Here is a 20,925-nt window from a genome sequence, read left to right on the forward strand (position 1 = left end):
GCACTATATGTGGAATAGAAGGGTGGTTGTGGAGAAGACAAAAAGGGAGAAGATAGTCTCACATCAACTAGGCGTATCAACGGGCTATGGAGATGCCCATCAATAGATATCAATGTGAGTGAGTAGGGATTGCCATGCAACGGATGCACTAGAGCTATAAGTATATGAAAGCTCAACAAAGATAACTAAGTGGGTGTGCATTCAACTTGCTTGCTCACGAAGACCTAGGGCATTTTGAGGAAGCCCATCATTGGAATATACAAGCCAAGTTCTATAATGAAAATTTCCCACTAGTATATGAAAGTGACAACATAGGAGACTCTCTATCATGAAGATCATGGTGCTACTTTGAAGCACAAGTGTGGTAAAAGGATAGTAGCATTTCCCCTTCTCTCTTTTTCTCTCATTTTTTTGGGCCTTCTCTTTTTTATGGCCTCTTTTCTCTTTTTTTATTTGGGCTTCTTTGGACCCTTTTATTTTTTTCGCCCAGAGTCTCATCCCGACTTGTGGGGGAATCATAGTCTCCATCATCCTTTCCTCACTGGGACAGTGCTCTAATAATGATGATCATCACACTTTTATTTACTTACAACTCAAGAATTACAACTCGATACTTAGAACAAAATATGACTCTATATGAATGCCTCCGGCGGTGTACTGGGATGTGCAATGACTCATGACTGACATGTATGAAAGAATTATGAATGGTGGCTTTGCCACAAATACAATGTCAACTACATGATCATGCAAATCAATCTGACAATGATGAAACGTGTCATAATAACGGAACGGTGGAAAGTTGCATGGCAATATATCTCGGAATGGCTATGGAAATGCCATAATAGGTAAGTATGGTGGCTGTTTTGAGGAAGGTATATGCACTACACCACACACCAGAATTCCCTACCGACGTGTATTGGGAAAAAGTCACTATTGCCAACCCACAGTCTGCTATTAAAATTTCTAATAGACTGTGAGTCGGGAAATCTATATATAGCGACCCGCTGTTGGTCGGGATGCTATAGCATATATCGTCCAATAGTCGGTCGGGAAATCTGTTATGGCCAATGGACCATTGGTCGTTAAATATCCCCGACCAATAGTCAGGCTCTACATGGGCCTCATGCGTGAATAGCCAAATTTTAGCGCCAATAGCCGGCCCAACCCGCGAAGTTTTTTTCTCCAAATCACAGGCACGCCGCTCCTTTTGTTCCCCACGCACCAAACCCTAGCTCCTTTCGTTCCCCATGCACGCTGCTGGCCCAGAGATGCGACCTCACCCTTCCCTCCCATGGTTCCACTGCTCCCAACCCATAGCCGCCTCCCTCTCCCCTCCTCCCTCTCTACTCCGTTCCATGGTACTAGATATGAAGGGGGCAAGGTCTCTTTGCTCCCAGTGGTCCAGAGTGAGGTAGGCGGCCTCCGCTCCCTCCTCTTCCGATGACAGGTGCCTCCATCTCTCCGACCAGCCTTCTGTGACCAGGAGGTAGCCATCTATGGCGGCAACACAACTGGTAAGGTCTCTTTCTCACTCGTGTTGTCTCCCTCCACTCCCCCCTCCAGGCTATAGTGTGCAGATTTGAAACTCTAGTGTGTAGATTTATACTTTTCTAAAAAGTATTTTCATGAATTGGTTATATTCCTTCAGTTGTTCATCCCAACCCCTCTACATATCCGACCCACTCTTATGTAGTTTATTATTATATGAGAGGAAGGGGCATGGGACTGTTAGTTAATTACAATTGTATCTCTATGTTTTCAGCAAGAAAGAGAATGACATAGTTAAACATTCAGATTTAAGCAATATATGAATGAAACATTTGTTCTAAAGTCTAGTAACGATATAAAATAGAAGTTCTTTTAATTTACTGAAACTAACTTTTACCTGAGTGATGTGCTAAGGTCAACCTCTATACATGCACATCCCTAAACTGAAAATACACTCATGGACCAATTTCTGATAGAACAAAATAGATATGATGCTTGCTTTGTGAGTGAGTACCATATTGCACAATAACTCTGAATAAAATGCTTGGTTAGAAATAAACTGAACTAAACTATTGACATCAGAGAACATACAATTATGAGTTTAATTTCTCAGTTACAGCAATAGTTGTACTGTATTTGTAATTATACATTTTTACCATGCCAATAAATATTTGGTTCGGAGCCCTTGATCATGACAACTATAAATCAGCAAACACATTACATATGTTCAGTAAAGCCTTTCAATATCTTTTCCATCGTTGTCACAAAATAAACACCTCAAGTAGTATGTTTGAGCATCCATTCCTGGTGGTGCATACTTTATGTGGTGATTACTTGGTATATATGTCTTGCTTACAAATCTTAACTAAAGATCCATTTGTAATGTGTAATTTTGTAGCTAAAATGGTCTAATTCTAAAACCTTGCAACTGCTACATATGCATGAACATTGTTATTCAGAGTATTAGTTGCACTTTAGTACAGAAAATTTAGGTTTCGGGAAAAAAATTACAACCCTTTGAATTGAGAAATACCTTCAGGTTGCACAAAAAGTCCAAGTGATCATACTAATTGTTCAGACTTTCAATTGAGAATTGTAAAATTCTCACAAATATAAGAGTATATTTATTCCTTGTGCTCTGAGAACAAGAACTTCAGCTTATTTAACCCTGGTATGAATAAATAGCTCCAAAATCACAATTAGCCTTTTCTTTTTCTTTATATGTTCAGGGCACTTGTGCACACGGATTCCTGCTTCTGCGTACTCGTCATCCCCACATGGCTGCCGTTTTCCCACGCCAACGTGGGCTTGTGCCGGCGCCACCATCACACATGTGCCAACAGTGGCGCTTTTTGTTCATACGCAAGCAGCCGGTGATGCCACCTCTCAGCTCTCTCTCATGGCTCCACCGCCCCAACCCAGACCAGCTAGATCTACGTGGGACAACGTCCCTTCGCTCTCAGTGGTCAGGTCCAAGGCAGCCAGCCTCTGCTTCCTCTGCTTCCGGTGATTAGGGGCTTGGTGGTAGGTGCCCCCATCTCTCCCCACTTTAGGAGAAGTTCAGATTCCAACTCCCACTGGTGGACCAGATCTTTTTACTTGATTGTAAGTTTAATCTCTTCCAAAAAGAAATTGTGCTGCTTTGGTTCATGGAAGCAGAAGTCCTTGAACTAGTAAAGTTCAAACCCTAACATTCTATCACTATTATTGTTTGCATTCTAAGGTTGTTAGCAAATTGAAATTGAAAATTATTTTTTTGTAGGGGAAATGAATCTTTAGTAAGTTTGGGAAAAAAGGCCACTGGAAGATGTCCGTAGTCATACGCATGCATCCCATCGACTTGATGCCACTACAGTACACTCTTTGAAGAACCTCTGTAAGTATTTATGTGAGATAGCAAGCAATGTTGGATGCCCTCACTGATTACTTCTGATTGTCATATAGGACTATGTGCTTGTCCAGTAAACACATCTCCAGTTTTCTATTAATTATTTGGTACAAACGGAATACATGTATCACTTTTGTAAATGCTTCCTTGTACAAATATCAAGATGTAACATTATATTCTATTTAGGTCCAAGAAGTAATAGTTGGTTTCAACATTAAAAGACCACTTGAATTCTTCTAGTGGGCGTCTGAACAAATGCGGCATCTTTGTCATCCCGTCAGTAAGGTAATTTCGGTCACTTATCTGAACAAAAGGGGCTCTGATCTCTTAATGAAAGTGGGGTCCATTGGGGATCCTTTTATTGGAAAAGATAATCTATTCACATGGGGGTTGGGTTCTTGTTGATGAACTGAAACATGCTACTCTTAAATTAGAGAACATGAAACTATATGCTTAGTTGATACTGGACCTTTATGTTGTTCTTTTTTCATATGGTGAAAAAGAGAGTTCATATTTTTCATATGGCCATGTTATCCTATAGAACAAAAATAGGGATATGTTGACATTCGACTTTTATGTCGTCATTCTTCCATGATGTTTTGCCTGCTGTTAATATCCTGTTCTCCAACTGACACATTCTTGCAAGAAATCAGAATTGATGAAATAATTTTGAGCACTTACTTTGTAGAATTTTATGTTTACAAGAAGAGTTACTGGTTACAAAGATTAAACAGACAAATCTCTTTTTCAGCAAGCTGCTTTAGATCCCACTAAGACAAATTAGAAGTGTGCTGCTGCTAGTGTGTATACTGGAACATAATGCATGGTTGACATGAATGCTATTGAAAATTTTGAGTTGTTATGGTGTTCCAAATAACTTAAAGTTGTTAAAATTAACTGAACCATAATACTCTCGAATTAAAGAGGAAGAAATTGGGAGCTATTGTGTATACTATATTGGAACATAATGCATGGTTGACATAAATGCTATTGGAACTATTTGGGAATTTTCAGCACTAAACTGTATTTGGCTGAGTATATCAATATTCAAACTTGTTTGTGTTGCTTTCACTATTTTTTGAGCCTTTAATCATTCTATTGGTAAGCGGATATTAATAAAATTTATCTCAAGGAGAAACTGAAAGAATTCCAGATCTTAACGAATATATACCTTGGTCTGTGAGGATCTAAAGAAACCTTTTATCCTTTATAGGTAGTGGAGCAATATTTATTATATATGGTTGAGGGCGTCAATCAATGTTGGGAGTTGGGACAAGGAAACTCATGACTACAATATATGGCTACCACATTTGACCAGGCGCATTTATCTTGAGCATAGCTAGATCGAAATATATCTTTCCTGGGCTGGCATGTGAAGGTAACTTAACCCATCCTGTTTATTTTGTGAAACTTAAAGTCAAAATAAGGGATGTATTCACCAGCTAGTCAATCTCCTTTCAGGAAGAATAGTACAAATAACTCTACGCTTAGCACACATCTGCTATGGAAAGTAGTCTTATTAGTAAGATCTACAAATTCGTATAATAAGTCTGCACAAGTGTAGTCCTTGAAAATCAAATTAAGTAGCTAGATAAGCATTGCTCATTAGTTGTCAGATGCCAAAAAGTGAAAATGGCCTCAATGTGATGCTGAAAATACTACAAATGCAGAAGAATGAATGATCTATATAATACATAATTAATAATTGTATGAACACAAATAGATGCTTCAAACGCTTATGCCACCTAAGGATCAGGCGCACTCCAGTTTTTTTTCCTATGCCAATAGAGTAATTTATCTTATTTTTTAGGAGAAGAAACAAACGCCTTTGCCGACCTATCAACTCCTTATGGAGATGGTGGGCCGGCTAGGGTGATCTCAGCCGAGGATCAACATTAGTGTTAACACATGGCTATTAAATTCTCTGTATTATTATTTATATTTTTGAGAATGTGATTATCCTCTATGTTGGAATTTTGGTATTGTAGTCTAGTTTCCAATAGTGTATTATAATTGAGAATTGTTTAACTTTTGTAGGGAACAAACAAAAGGACTACACTCACACGGAACCATGAAGCCAACGATCCACGTCAACTACTCCTAGATGTTTTAGATTTCATTTTGTACAACTGATGTCTCATACTTGCATCTTTTACCTGTCATTTGTGAACCTGATGTATGGTGTATCGGTGGTTATGTTTAGAACAAACTGAAGTGTATGTATATGATAACTAATTGATGGAATAAAAAATGTTTGGTGCATCTAATGTATGGTGTCTGGGTGATTATACTTATAACACATGAACTATATGTAGGTGACAATCAGTACCATATGTTAATTATGGCTAAGCAAAATGTTGATGAACTATTGGTCGGCAAAGAAAAACCCTGTCTGATTGTTGGTCGGCAAAACAAACTCGTCTGACAGTCGGTTGGGAAAGGCTAATGCGAGGACCAAAAAAATGTTGGTTGGGAAAGAATACCCCGTCCAATAGTTGGTCGGGAAAGGCCCATGGTTTCCCCAACGGACTGTCAGTCGGGAAAGGCCCATGATAGGCCCAACAGACTGTTGGTCGGGAAAGCTACTCCATAGCCATCAAATAGTCGGTCGGGAAAGATAAGTCGGTCGGGAAAGGGTTTTCCCGTCTGGACTTTCCCAAATAGACGTTGTCGGTCGGCAATAGTCTTTCCCGTCCAACTGTCTATTGGCAAAACTTGTATTCCCAACCAACCTGTCTGTTGGGGATGTAGTGTTGTGGTGTAGTGATGATGAGTTTAAGGTATCGGCGAAAGTTGCACGGTACTAGAGAGGCTAGCAATGGTGGAAGGGTGAGAGTGCATATAATCCATGGACTCAACATTAGTCATAAAGAACTCACATATTTATTGCAAAAATCTATTAGTTATCGAAACAAAGTACTACGCGCATGCTCCTAGGGGGATAGATTGGTAGGAAAATACCATCGCTCGTCCCCGACCGCCACTCATAAGGAAGACAATCAATAAATAAATCATGCTCCGACTTCGTCACATAACGGTTCACCATACGTGCATGCTACGGGAATCACAAACTTCAACACAAGTATTTCTCAAATTCACAAGTACTCAACTAGCATGACTCTAATATCACCATCTCCATATCTCAAAACAATTATCAAGTATCAAACTTCTCATAGTATTCAATGCACTTTATATGATAGTTTTTATTATATCCCTCTTGGATGCCCATCATATTAGGACTAAATTCATAACCAAAGAAAACTACCATGCTGTTTAGGACTCTCAAAATAATATAAGTGACGCATGAGAGTTCATCTATTTCTATAAATTAAAACCACCACCATGCTCTAAAAAGATATAAGTGAAGCACTAGAGCAACAACAAACTACTCCGGAAGATATAAGTGAAGCTCAATGAGTAGTCGAATAATTATGCAACTATGTGAAGACTCTATAACATTTAAGAATTTCAGATCTTGGTATTTTATTCAAACAGCAAGCAAAACTAAATAAAATAAAATGATGCTCCAAGCAAGACACATATCATGTGGCGAATAAAAATATAGCTCCAAGTAAAGTTACCGATGAACTAAGACGAAAGAGGGGATGCCTTCCGGGGCATCCCCAAGCTTAGGCTCCTGGTTGTACTTGAATATTACCTTGGGGTGCCTTCGGCATCCCCAAGCTTAGGCTCTTTCCACTCCTTATTCCATAGTCCATCGAATCTTTACCCAAAACTTGAAAACTTCACAACACAAAACTTAACAGAAAACTCGTAAGCTCCGTTAGCGAAAGAAAACAAAACACCACTTCAAGGTACTGTAATGAACTCATTCTTTATTTATATTGGTGTTAGACCTACTGTATTCCAACTTCTCTATGGTTTATAAACTCTTTTACTAGCCATAGATTCATCAAAATAAGTAAACAACACATGAAAAACAGAATCTGTCAAAAACAGAACAGTCTGTAGTAATCTGGATCAAACATATACTTATGGAACTCATAAAATTCTCAAATAAATTTCTGGACGTGAGGAATTTATCTATTAATCATCTGCAAAAATAATTAACTAAATAGCACTCTCCAATAAAAATGTCAGCAATTATCGTGAGTGCTAAAGTTTCTGGTTTTTACAGCATGATCGCAAAGACTTTCCCCAAGTCTTCCCAAAGGTTCTACTTGGCACAAACACTAATTAAAAGCATAAAACCACATCTAAACAGAGGCTAGATTAATTATTTATTACTAAACAGGAGCAAAAAGCAAAGAACAGAAATACAATTGGGTTGCCTCCCAACAAGCGCTATCGTTTAAAGCCCCTAGCTAGGCATGATGATTTCAATGATGCTCACATAAAGGATAAGAATTGAAACATAAAGAGAGCATCATGAAGAATATGACTAGCACATTTAAGTCTAACCCACTTCCTATGCATAGGGGTTTTGTGAGAAAACAACTTATGGAAACAAGAATCAACTTGCATAGGAAGGTAAAACAAGCATAACTTCAAAACTTTAAGCACATAGAGAGGAAACTTGATATTATTGCAATTCCTACAAGCATATATTCCTTCCTCATAATAATTTTCAGTGGCATCATGAATGAATTCAACAATATAACCAGCACCTAAAGCATTCATTTCATGATCTACAATCATAGAATTTTTATTACTCTCCACATAAGCAAAATTCTTCTCATTCGGAATAGTGGGAGCATCATAAGAGACTCAAATACTATAAATTGTTTCCACATTAAAAGAGTAATGTTCAGAAAATGGGTAATCATAATCATGACAAGTTTTATAAATATAATCACTACTTTTTATAGCATAAGTATCATCACAATAATCGTCATAGGTAGGAGGCATGCTATCATCATTATAAATTTGCATATCAAAACTTGGGAGACTAAAAATATCATCTTCATTAAACGTAGCATCCCCAAGCTTGGGACAAACATTAATTGTAGAAAATATATTCTCAAAAACATCATCTTCATCAAACATAGCATCCCCAAGCTTGGGCCTTTTCATATCATAAGCATAATCACTCTCATCATTAATAGTATGGATATCACCAATAGTATAGCAATTATCATATTCTTCCAAGCAAGTGCCAAAAAGATTTTCAAGATCATAAGAAGTATCATTATCTTCCAAAATTATGTTTTCATGAGGCACAATAGTAATAGGAGCAGCATTATTTGGGGGAGATGTCTTTTTACCTCTCTTCCTTTTTCTTTTCTTCTTCTTCACCACATCATGTGTGGGTTCAATCCTCTTTTTGGAGCTCCTTATTAATGAGATTGGTTGAATAGGAGGCTCCTCCTCGTTACCTGATTCATCATAAGAAATAATAGGAGGATATTGGGAAGTCTCTTCCCTTTCATTAGTATTCTCTTCATCCTCTATTTGTTTTCTTTTCTTTGTGTAATTGGCAATATAAGGGTTTTCAATGCAATTCACCGCACAATACATATAAATTTCCTCTAGATCAAAGCCAAGAAGTTTATAACGGGCAAATTCTGGAAGATGCCCAGTTATATGTTTCATTTATTTGCAACCCATAAGCAAGCTAAGTTCATTATAATGTGCAAGGGAAATCAATTCATCACAATTTTTGTACACGATTAGATCATGAAACAATTTGCATCGGATAGCTAAATGACCACTTTCATTGCAAAGTCCACAAGTATGGCCAAGAAAATTTAAATTTTCAGCACAAACATCTATCCTTTCTTGCAACAATTTAGTTTCTAAGTTCTTATGCCTCTTGCAATATCTATATTCCCTATTTGGTGTGTACTTGCAAACCCAATGCACTCCACAAAAATTGACATGCTTATAGGAGACATTTTCATCATAACTAGTGCACTCATCATTAGTACTATGGATATTCAAAGAGTTCATACTAACAACATTGCAATCATGCTCATCATTCAAAGATTTAGTGCCAAACATTTTAATGCATTCTTCTTCTAACACTTTGGCACAGTTTTCCTTTCCATCATACTCACGAAAGATATTAAAAAGGTGAAGCGTATGAGACAAACTCAATTCCATTTTTTTATAGTTTTCTTTTATAAACTAAACTAGTGCTAAAACAAGAAACAAAAAGATTCAATTGCAAGATCTAAAGATACACCTTCAAGCACTCACCTCCCCGGCAACGGCGCCAGAAAAGAGCTTGATGTCTACTACACAACCTTCTTCTTGTAGACGTTTCTTGGGCCTCCAAGTGCAGAGGTTTGTAGGACAGTAGCAAATTTCCCTCAAGTGGATGACCTAAGGTTTATCAATCCGTAGGAGGCATATGATGAAGATGGTCTCTCTCAAACAACCCCGCAACCAAATAACAGAGAGTCTCTTGTGTCCCCAACACACCCAATACAATGGTAAATTATATAGGTGCACTAGTTCGGCGAAGAGATGGTGATACAAGTGCAATATGGATGGTAGATATATGTTTTTGTAATCTGAAAATATAAAAACAGCAAGGTAACTAATGATAAAAGTGAGCACAAACGGTATTGCTATGCGTTGAAACAAGGCATATGGTTCATACTTTCACTAGTGCAAGTTCTCTCAACAATAATAACATAATTGGATCACATAACTATCCCTCAACATGCAACAAAGAGTCACTCCAAAGTCACTAATAGTGGAGAACAAACGAAGAGATTATGGTAGGGTACGAAACCACCTCAAAGTTATTATTTCCAATCAATCCGTTGGGATATTCCTATAAGTGTCACAAACAGCCCTAGAGTTCGTACTAGAATAACACCTTAAGACACAAATCAACCAAAACCCTAATGTCACCTAGATACTCCAATGTCACCTCAAGTATCCGTGGGTATGATTATACGATATGCATCACACAATCTCAGATTCATCTATTCAACCAACACATAGAACCTCAAAGAGTGCCCAAAGTTTCTACTGGAGAATCACGACGAAAACATGCGCCAACCCCTATGCATAAGTTCATGGGCGGAACCCGCAAGTTGGTCACCAAAACATACATCAAGTGAATCACGTGATATCCCATTGTCACCACAGATACGCACGGCAAGACATACATCAAGTGTTCTCAAATCTTTAAAGACTCAATCTAATAAGATAACTTTGAAGGGGAAACTCAATCCATTACAAGAGAGTAGAGGGGGAGAAACATCATAAGATCCAACTATAATAGCAAAGCTCGCGATACATCAAGATCGTGCCAAATCAAGAACAAGAGAGATAGAGAGAGGGAGAGAGAGAGAGAGAGATCAAACATATAGCTACTGGTACATACCCTCGGCCCCGAGGGAGAACTACCCCCTCCTCGTCATGGAGAGCGCCGGGATGATGAAGATGGCCACCGGAGAGGGATTCCCCCTCCGGCAGGGTGCCGGAATGGGTCTAGATTGGTTTTCGGTGGCTACGGAGGCTTCTGGCGGCGGAACTCCCGATCTATTGTCGTCATCGATAGTTTTAGGGTATATGGATATATATATATAGGCGGAAGAAGTACGTCGGTGGACCTCCGGGCTGTCCACGAGGCAGGGGGCGCGCCCAGGGGGGTGGGTGCGGCCCCCACCCTCATGGGAAGCCCGGGACTCTCGTGGTCCAACTCCGATACTCCACGGGCTTCTTCTGGTCCAAAAATAAGTTCCGTGAAGTTTCAGGTCAATTGGACTACGTTTGATTTTCCTTTTCAGTGATACTCTAAAATAAGGAAAAAACAGAAACTGGCACTGGGCTCTAGGTTAATAGGTTAGTCCCAAAAATCATATAAAATAGCATATAAATGCATATAAAACATCCAAGGTTGATAATATAATAGCATGGAACAATCAAAAATTATAGATACGTTGGAGACGTATCACTCCTATGTTATCACTTTCATATACTAGTGGGAATTTTTCATTATAGAACTTGGCTTGTATATTCCAATGATGGGCATCCTCAAAATGCCCTAGGTCTTCGTGAGCAAGCGAGTTGGATGCACACCCACTTAGTTCCTTTTGTTGAGCTTTCATATACTTATAGCTCTAGTGCATCCGTTGCATGGCAATCCCTACTCACTCACATTGATATCTATTGATGGGCATCTCCATAGCCCGTTGATACGCCTAGTTGATGTGAGACTATCTTCCCCCTTTTTGTCTCCTCCACAACCACCATTCTATTCCACCTAAAGTGCTATGTCCATGGCTCACGCTCATGTATTGCGTGAAGATTGAAAAAGTTTGAGAACACCAAAAGTATGAAACAATTGCTTGGCTTGTCATCGGGGTTGTGCATGATTTAAATACTTTGTGTGGTGAAGATAGAGCATAGCCAGACTATATGATTTTGTAGGGATAACTTTCTTTGGCCATGTTATTTTGAAGAGACATAATTGCTTAGTTAGTATGCTTGAAGTATTATTATTTCTATGTCAATATTGAACTTTTGTCTTGAATCTTTCGGATCTGAATATTCATACCACAATTAAGAAGAATTACATTAAAATTATGCCAAGTAGCATTCCACATCAAAAATTCTGTTTTTATCATTTACCTACTCGAGGACAGCGGGAATTAAGCTTGGGGATGCTTGATACGTCTCCAACGTATCTATAATTTTTGATTGTTCCATGCTATATTATATTCTGTTTTGGACATTATTGGGCTTTATTATACACTTTTATATTATTTTTGGGACTAACCTATTAACCGGAGGCCCAGCCCAGAATTGTTGTTTTTTTGCCTATTTTAGGGTTTCGCAGAAAAAGAATATCAAACGGAGTCCAGACGAAATGAAACCTTCGGCAACGTGTTTTTCGGAACAAACATGATCCAGAGGACTTGGACCCTACGTCAAGCAATCAACAAGGAAGGCACGAGGTAGAGGGCGCGCCTACGCCCCCTGCCCCCCCAGGCGCGCCCTCCACCCTCGTGGGCCCCCTGTTGCTCCACCGACGTACTCCTTCCTCCTATATATACCTACATACCCCCAAACTACCAGATACGGAGCCAAAACCCTAATTCCACCACCGTAACTTATTGTATCCATGAGATCCCATCTTCGGGCCTTTTCCGGAGCTCCGCCGGAGGGGGCATCGATCACGGAGGGCTTCTACATCAACACCATAGCCGCTCCGATGAAGTGTGAGTAGTTTACTTCAGACCTACGGGTCCATAGTTATTAGCTAGATGGCTTCTTCTCTCTTTTTGGATCTCAATACAAAGTTCTCCCCCTCTCTTGTGGAGATCTATTCGATGTAATCTTCTTTTGTGGTGTGTTCGTTGAGACCGATGAATTGTGGGTTTATGATCAAGTTTATCTATGAACAATATTTGAATCTTCTCTGAATTCTTTTATGTATGATTGGTTATCTTTGCAAGTCTATTCGAATTATCAGTTTGGTATGGCCTACTAGATTGATCTTTCTTGCAATGGGAGAAGTGCTTAGCTTTGGGTTCAATCTTGCGGTGTCCTTTCCCGGTGATAGTAGGGGCAGCAAGGCACGTATTGTATTGTTGCCATCGAGGATAACAAGATGGGGTTTATATCATATTGCATGAGTTTATCCCTCTACATCATGTCATCTTGCTTAAAGTGTTACTCTGTTCTCTTGAACTTAATACTCTAGATGCATGCTGGATAGCGGTCGATGTGTGGAGTAATAGTAGTAGATGCAGGCAGGAGTCGGTCTACTTGTCTCGGACGTGATGCCTATATACATGATCATACCTAGATATTCTCATAACTATGCTCAATTCTGTCAATTGCTCAACAGTAATTTGTTCACCCACCGTAAATACTTATGCTCTTGAGAGAAGCCACTAGTGAAACCTATGGCCCCCGGGTCTATCTTCCATCATATTAATCTTCCAATACTTAGTTATTTCCTTTGCCATTTATTTTACTTTGCATCTTTTATTTCTCTTTATCATAAAAATACCAAAGATATTATCCTATCATATCTCACTCTCGTAAGTGACCGTGTAGGGATTGACAACCTCGTATCGCGTTGGTTGCGAGGATTTATTTGTTTGTGTAGGTGCGAGGGACTGGTGCGCGGCCTCCTACTGGATTGATACCTTGGTTCTCAAAAACTGAGGGAAATACTTACGCTACTTTGCTGCATCACCCTTTCCTCTTCAAGGGAAAACCAACGCAGTGCTCAAGAGGTAGCATGTACCTAACTAATGCTCGCAGTAGTGCCTGGGTATTTGATACTGGTTCAGTTGCTAACATTTGCAACTCAAAATAGGGGCTACAGATTAAGCAAAGATTGGCTAAGGATGAGGTGACGATGCGCGTGGGAAATGGTTCCAAAGTCGATGTGATTGCCATTGGCACGCTACCTCTACATCTACCTTCGGGATTAGTTTTAGACCTAAATAATTGTTATTTGGCGCAAACGTTGAGCATGAACATTATATCTGGATCTTGTTTGATGCGAGACAGTTATTCATTTAAATCAGAGAATAATGGTTATTCTATTTATATGAGTAATATCTTTTATGGTCATGCACCCCTGATGAGTGGTCTAGTTTTACTAAATCTTGATAGTAGTGATACACATGTTCATAGTATTGAAGCCAAAAGATGCAGAATTGATAATGATAGTGCAACTTATTTGTGGCACTGCCGTTTAGGTCATATTGGTGTAAAGCGCATGAAGAAACTCCATTCTGATGGACTTCTGGAATCACTTGATTATGAATCACTTGGTACTTGCGAAACATGCCTCATGGGCAAGATGACTAAAACTCCGTTCTACGGAACAATGCAGCGAGCAGCAGAGTTATTGGAAATCATACATACCAATGTATGTGGTCCAATGAACATTGAAGCTCGCGGCGGATATCGTTATTTTCTCACCTTCACAGATGATTTGAGCAGAAATGGGTATATCTACTTGATGAAACATAAGTCTGAAAAGTTCAAAGAATTTCAGAGTGAAGTGGAAAATCATGGTAACAAGAAAATCAAGTTTCTACGATCTGATCGTGGAGGTGAGTATTTGAGTTATGAGTTTGGACTTCATTTGAAACAATGTGGAATAGTTTCGCAACTCACGCCACCTGGAACACCACAACGTAATGGTGTGTCCGAACGTCATAACCGCACTTTATTAGATATGGTGCGATCTATGATGTCTCTCACTGATTTACCGCTATCATTTTGGGGTTACGCTTTAGAGACAACTGCATTCATGTTAAACAGGGCACCATCTAAATCCGTCGAGACGACACCTTATGAACTATGGTTTGGCAAGAAACCCAAGTTATCGTTTCTTAAAATTTGGGGCTGCGATGCTTATGTGAAAAAGCTTCAACCTGATAAGCTCGAACCCAAATCGGAGAAATGTGTCTTCATAGGATACCCAAAGGAGACTGTTGGGTACACCTTCTATCACAGATCCGAAGGCAAGATATTTGTTGCTAAGAATGGATCCTTTCTAGAGAAGGATTTTCTCTCGAAAGAAGTGAGTGGGAGGAAAGTAGAACTTGACGAGGTAATTGTACCTTCTCCCTTATTGGAAAGTAGTTCATCACTGAAATCAGTTCCAGTGATTCCTACACCAGTAAGTGAGGAAGCTAATGCCGATGATCATGAAACTTCTGATCAAGTTACCATTGAACCTCATAGGTCAACCAGAGTAAGATCCGCACTAGAGTGGTACGGTAATCCTGTTCTGGAAGTCATGTTACTTGACCATGACGAACCTACGAACTATGAGGAAGCGATGATGAGCCCAGATTCCGCAAAATGGCTTGAGGCCATGAAATCTGAGATGGGATCCATGTATGAGAACAAAGTATGGAATTTGATTGACTTGCTCGATGATCGGCAGGCCATAGAGAATAAATGGATCTTCAAGAAGAAGACTGACGCTGACGGTAATGTTACTGTCTACAATGCTCGACTTGTTGCAAAAGGTTTTTGACAAGTTCAAGGAGTTGACTACGATGAGACCTTCACACCCGTAGCGATGCTAATGTCCGTCTGAATCATGTTAGCAATTGCCGCATTTTATGATTATGAAATTTGGCAAATGGGTGTCAAAACTGCATTCCTTAATGGATACCTTAAAGAAGAGTTGTATATGATGCAACTAGAAGGTTTTATCGATCCAAAAGGTGCTAACAAAGTGTGCAAGCTCCAGCGATCCATTTATGGACCGGTGCAAGCCTCTCGGAGTTGGAATACACGCTTTGATAGTGTGATCAAAGCATATGGTTTTGTATAGACTTTTGGAAAAGCCTGTATTTACAAGAAAGTGAGTGGGAGCTCCGTAGCATTTCTAATATTATATGTAGATGACATATTGTTGATCGGAAATGATACTGAATTTCTGAATAGCATAAAAGGATACTTGAATAAGAATTTTCAATGAAAGACCTCGATGAAGCTGCTTATATATTGGGCATCAAGATCTATAGAGATAGATCAAGACGCTTGATTGGACTTTCACAAAGCACATACCTTGATAAAGTTTTGAAGAAGTTCAAAATGGATCAGGCAAAGAAAGGGTTCTTGCATGTATTACAAGGTGTGAAGTTGAGTCAGACTCAATGCTCGACCAGTACAGAAGATAGAGAGAAAATGAAAGGTGTTCCGTATGCTTCAGCCATAGGCTCTATAATGTATGCAATGCTGTGTACCAGACCTGATGTGTGCCTTGCTATTAGTTTAGCAGGGAGGTACCAAAGTAATCCAGGATTGGATCGCTGGATAGCGGTCAAGAACATCCTGAAATACCTGAAAAGGACTAAGGATATGTTTCTCGTATATGGAGGTGATAAAGAGCTCGTCGTAAACGGTTACGTCGATGCAAGCTTTGACACTAATCCGGATGACTCTAAGTCACAAACCGGATACGTGTTTTTATTAAATGGTGGACCTGTCAGTTGGTGCAGTTCCAAGCAGAGTGTCGTGGCGGGATCTACGTGTGAAGCGAAATACATAGCTGCTTCAGAAACAGCAAATGAAGGAGTCTGTATGAAGGAGTTCATATCCGATCTAGGTGTCATACCTAGTGCATCGGGCCCAATGAAAATCTTTTCTGACAATACTGGTGCAATTGCCTTGGCAAAAGAATCCAGATTTCACAAGAGAACCAAGCACATCAAGAGACGCTTCAATTCCATCTGCGATCAAGTCAAGGAGGGAGACATAGAGATTTGCAAGATACATACGGATCTGAATGTTGCAGACCTGTTGACTAAGCCTCTCTCATGAGCAAAACATGATCAGCACCAAGACTCCATGGGTGTTAGAATCATTACAATGTAATCTAGATTATTGACTCTAGTGCAAGTGTTAGACTCAAGGAAATATGCCCTAGAGGCAATAATAAAGTTGTTATTTATATTTCCTTATATCATGATAAAAGTTTATTATTCACGCTAGAATTGTATTAACCGGAAACTTGGTGCATTTATGAATACATAGACAAACAGAGTGTCACTAGTTTGCCTCTACTTGATTAGCTCGTTGAATCCATGATGGTTATGTTTCCTGGCCATAGACATGAGTTGTCATTTGATTAACGGGATCACATCATTAGAGAATGATGTGATTGACTTGACCCATCCATTAGGTTAGCACGATGATCGTTTAGTTTGTTGCTATTGCTTTCTCCATAACTATACATGTTCCTATGAATATGAGATCATGCAACTCCCGAATACCGGAGGAACACTTTGTGTGCTACCAAACGTCACAACGTAACTGGGTGATTATAAAGGTGCTCTACAGGTGTCTCCGATGGTGTTTGTTGAGTTGGCATGGATCAAGATTAGGATTTGTCACTCTGATTGTCGGGGAGGTATCTCTGGGCCCTCTCGGTAATTTACATCACAATAAGCCTTGCAAGCAATGTAGCTAATGAGTTAGTTACGAGATGTATCATTATGGAACAAGTAAAGAGACTTGCCGGTAACGAGATTGAACTAGGTATTGAGATACCGGCGATCGAAACTCGGGCAAGTAACATACTGATGACAAAGAGAACAACGTATACCGTTATGCGGTTTGACCGATAAAGATCTTCGTAGAATATGTAGGAACCAATATGAGCATCCAGGTTCTTCTATTGGTTATTGACCGGAGACATGTCTCGGTCATGTCTACATAGTTCTCGAACCCGTAGGTTCCTCACGCTTAATGTTCGGTGACGATCGGTATTACGAGTTTATGTGTTTTGATGTACCGAAGGTAGTTCGGAGTCCCGGATTTGATCACGGACATGACGAGGAGTCTCGAAATGGTCGAGACGTAAAGTTTGATATATTGGAAGCCTATGTTTGGACATCGGAATGGTTCCGGGTGAAATCGGGAGTATACCGGAGCACCGGGAGGTTACTGGAACCCCCCGGGAGGTATATGGGCCTTAGTGAGAGATAGGGGAAAGGAGCAAAGGAGGGGGCGCCCCCCCAAGCCCAATCCGAACTGGGAGGGGGGTCGGCCCCCCTTTCCTTCCTTCTTCCTCCTCCTTCCTTCTCTCCTAGAACCAACATAGGGAAGGGGGGAATCCTACTCCCGGTGGGAGTAGGACTCCCTTTGGGCGCGCCTAGAGAGGCCGGCCCCCTCCCCCTCCTCCACTCCTTTATATACGGGGGAGGGGGCACCCCATAGAGACACAAGTTGATCATTGATCTTTTAGCCGTGTGCGATGCCCCTCTCCACCATAATCCACCTCGGTAATATTGCAGCGGTGCTTAGGCGAAGCCCTGTTCCGGTAGCAACATCATCACCGTCATCACACCGTCGTGCTGACGAAGCTCTCCCTCGAAGCTCTACTGGATCGTGAGTTCGTGGGACGTCACCGAGCTGAATGTGTGCAGATCGCGGAGGTGCCGTACCTTCGGTGCTAGATCAGTCGATCGTGAAGACGTACGACTATATCAACCGCGTTGTCATAACGCTTCCGCTTACGGTCTACAAGGGTACGTAGACGATACTCTCCCCTCTCGTTGCTATGCATCACCATGATCTTGCGTGTGTGTAGGAATTTTTTTTGAAATTACTGCGTTCCCCAACACAAAGAAGGAGAAGGGCGGTGCGGTGCGTCACATTGAAAGAAATACTCGAGCACCTGACACACTCCAGTGTCAGCTCATCTACTGGAATATGACATAGGAAAGTGGAATGCCTCGACCAACCATTATTCGTATATCTTCACATGTATTTTTTATAGACCAAATGTGGTACCCCCCCCTCCCCCCAAGCCTATATATGGGGAGGGCCAAGGTTGGAAAGGGGACAAGTTTCTTAGCAACCACAACACTATCATCAACTACAAGCCAACCGAAGACTAGCAGATAGGTGGAAGAGTAGAGTTAGGAGTGTTTGGGCACTCTAGCTAGTACCCCGACCACTATTGATCTTCCCCCGACCACCACCTTTATAACACAAAGCACTTGTATTCCCCAGTTTATATCAATACCAACAGGGTGTAGGGTTTTACGCTAGCATGGCGGTCTGAACCTTTATAAAATCCTCCCGTGTCATTGTGTTCTTGTGTGACTTTGCTTGTGGATTGACAAGGCATTGAGCCCCTGGACGAACTCACAAATGCAGGGTATCCTTAATCCCTGGTGTCCTGAGTACACACTCCGACATTCCTATATTGCACATGGCTTGTGCTGGTGAATCGTCTGCGTTATGTTCGCTCATCACAAACAGCCATACATACCTCGTTTGTGAATTGTGCCTGAAGCCATCACACACGCAACTTTTTTTGTTTGATGATTTTATTTTCTACCATTTAAGATACCAGCATCACACACAATTCAATTGGATCAAAGGATGCGTGATATGTGCGTCTTCTTAGCAGGGTTCTGCACCAGTGACAAGAGCAATTGACGAAGCTACTACGCATCGGCACGCAGAGGTAATCTCAGAAAATATAACACTTTACACTTTTTTTCCACCGGAGACAAGGAGCAAGACAAGTCAATGCGAGTACTTACACATCGGCGCGCAGAGGTAATCTCAGAAAGATGACACGACTGACCGACGCAAAGACGAACGCACTCTTTTCCACAATTTGGACTTACGCTTAAAAACGTACCCTGGAATCTGGGTGTCAATAATACTCCGGCGATCGCGGCCGGACAAATGAGTCGTCTAGAACCAACGACCAGAGAAACTGGAAACCCTCCGTTCCACAATGCCGAGCTAATTCCTTTTCAGTTTCTAGTCAAATATACTTTGAGTTTACCCCCTCTCCCTGCCCATCGGACACGCAGGATGCATGGAATTCCTGCCCTCTCTTAGAAAATACTACTCCAATGCAGGTGTTTGGAGTATCAGTTAAGTTACTTGGATTGAATTTGTCAAACTTGACCAGTCAAGACATATTTTATTGAACTCTTCTTTTATCTGAGTGCTCGATCGGCTCGCAACTTTCCAAGCTTACCTAGTTACCCTAGACCTAGAGAAGCCATCGAGCTTACGCAGTATAAATAAACGAGTAATGGTCGCAGCCTATCTCATCAATACAGCTGATACATTCACGGATAGTAGCGCATACCACACCTTTCCTTAGCTTCGTAAGGCTTAACTAGCGATGGAGTACTCGCCGAAGCTATCAGTGGTACTGCTCTTAGCTCTCGCGTCCGCCATGGCGGTCGTCACGGCTCAGAACTCGCCGCAGGACTTCGTGGACCCCCACAACGCGGCGCGCGCCGACGTCGGCGTCGGGCCGGTGACCTGGGACGACAACGTGGCTGCGTACGCGCAGAAGTACGCGGAGCAGCGCCGCGGCGACTGCCAGCTGGTACATTCGGGCGGGCAGTACGGGGAGAACATCTACGGAGGCCGCGGCGGCGGGGCCGACTGGACGGCGGCGGACGCCGTGCAAGCGTGGGTATCGGAGAAGCAGTACTACGACCACGGCAGCAACAGCTGCTCGGCGCCGGCGGACAAGTCGTGCTTGCACTACACGCAGGTGGTGTGGCGCGACTCGACGGCCATCGGCTGCGCCCGCGTCGTCTGCGACGGCGGCGACGGCCTGTTCATCATCTGCAGCTACAACCCGCCGGGCAACTACGAGGGGGTGAGCCCATACTAGGCTATGCATGCGTGCGTGCGTGCATGTACGTAGCAGCGCATATATTGCATAAAGAATAAAGCTGAGATCACAGTCGTGATAAGATTGTGACACTTTAGCAGGCTAGATTCACGCTATATATAGTTTAGACCGGCAATGGATATTGTTACGATTCATGTAAGTTGTATGCTTGCACGTGCTTGATATGCAGTGCTTATATGAATGAAAATACAGTTTTATTATCAGGGGTGAAGCTAGAACGTGCCACATCGCGACGCTACCCTGCACCAACGGATCAAATGGTGATGTACCATGCTTGAGGTCATGGTTAACGTGGTGTCAGTCGGTATGGCCGTCGTGTCACAGTGATCTCCTAAGTACAAAAAATGGGTATAACTGTTAAGGTACGAGTATGGATTACATGCACCAATTTGGATACAGGAATGGGGACCGAGAGAAACACTGCACCCACTCGGCCACGCGTGCTCGTCAACGTGCAAGACTT

The 20,925-nt window shown here is 41.3% G+C and overlaps 1 protein-coding gene across 1 annotated transcript; it reads left to right on the forward strand.

Moving 5' to 3' along the window:
• Positions 1–19,843: 19,843 nt before the first annotated feature.
• LOC125506146 (pathogenesis-related protein 1) lies at positions 19,844–20,662 on the forward strand. Its single transcript, XM_048671009.2, has one exon. It carries the CDS (start codon positions 19,938–19,940, stop codon positions 20,439–20,441), a length of 504 nt encoding a protein of 167 aa, XP_048526966.1. The 5' UTR covers positions 19,844–19,937; the 3' UTR covers positions 20,442–20,662.
• The last annotated feature ends 263 nt before the right edge of the window (positions 20,663–20,925 follow it).

The sequence above is a fragment of the Triticum urartu genome, chromosome 5A (assembly GCF_056163025.1).
Source record: "Triticum urartu cultivar PI428250 chromosome 5A, HENAU_Tu73, whole genome shotgun sequence".
NCBI classification, from domain to species: Eukaryota; Viridiplantae; Streptophyta; class Magnoliopsida; order Poales; family Poaceae; genus Triticum; species Triticum urartu.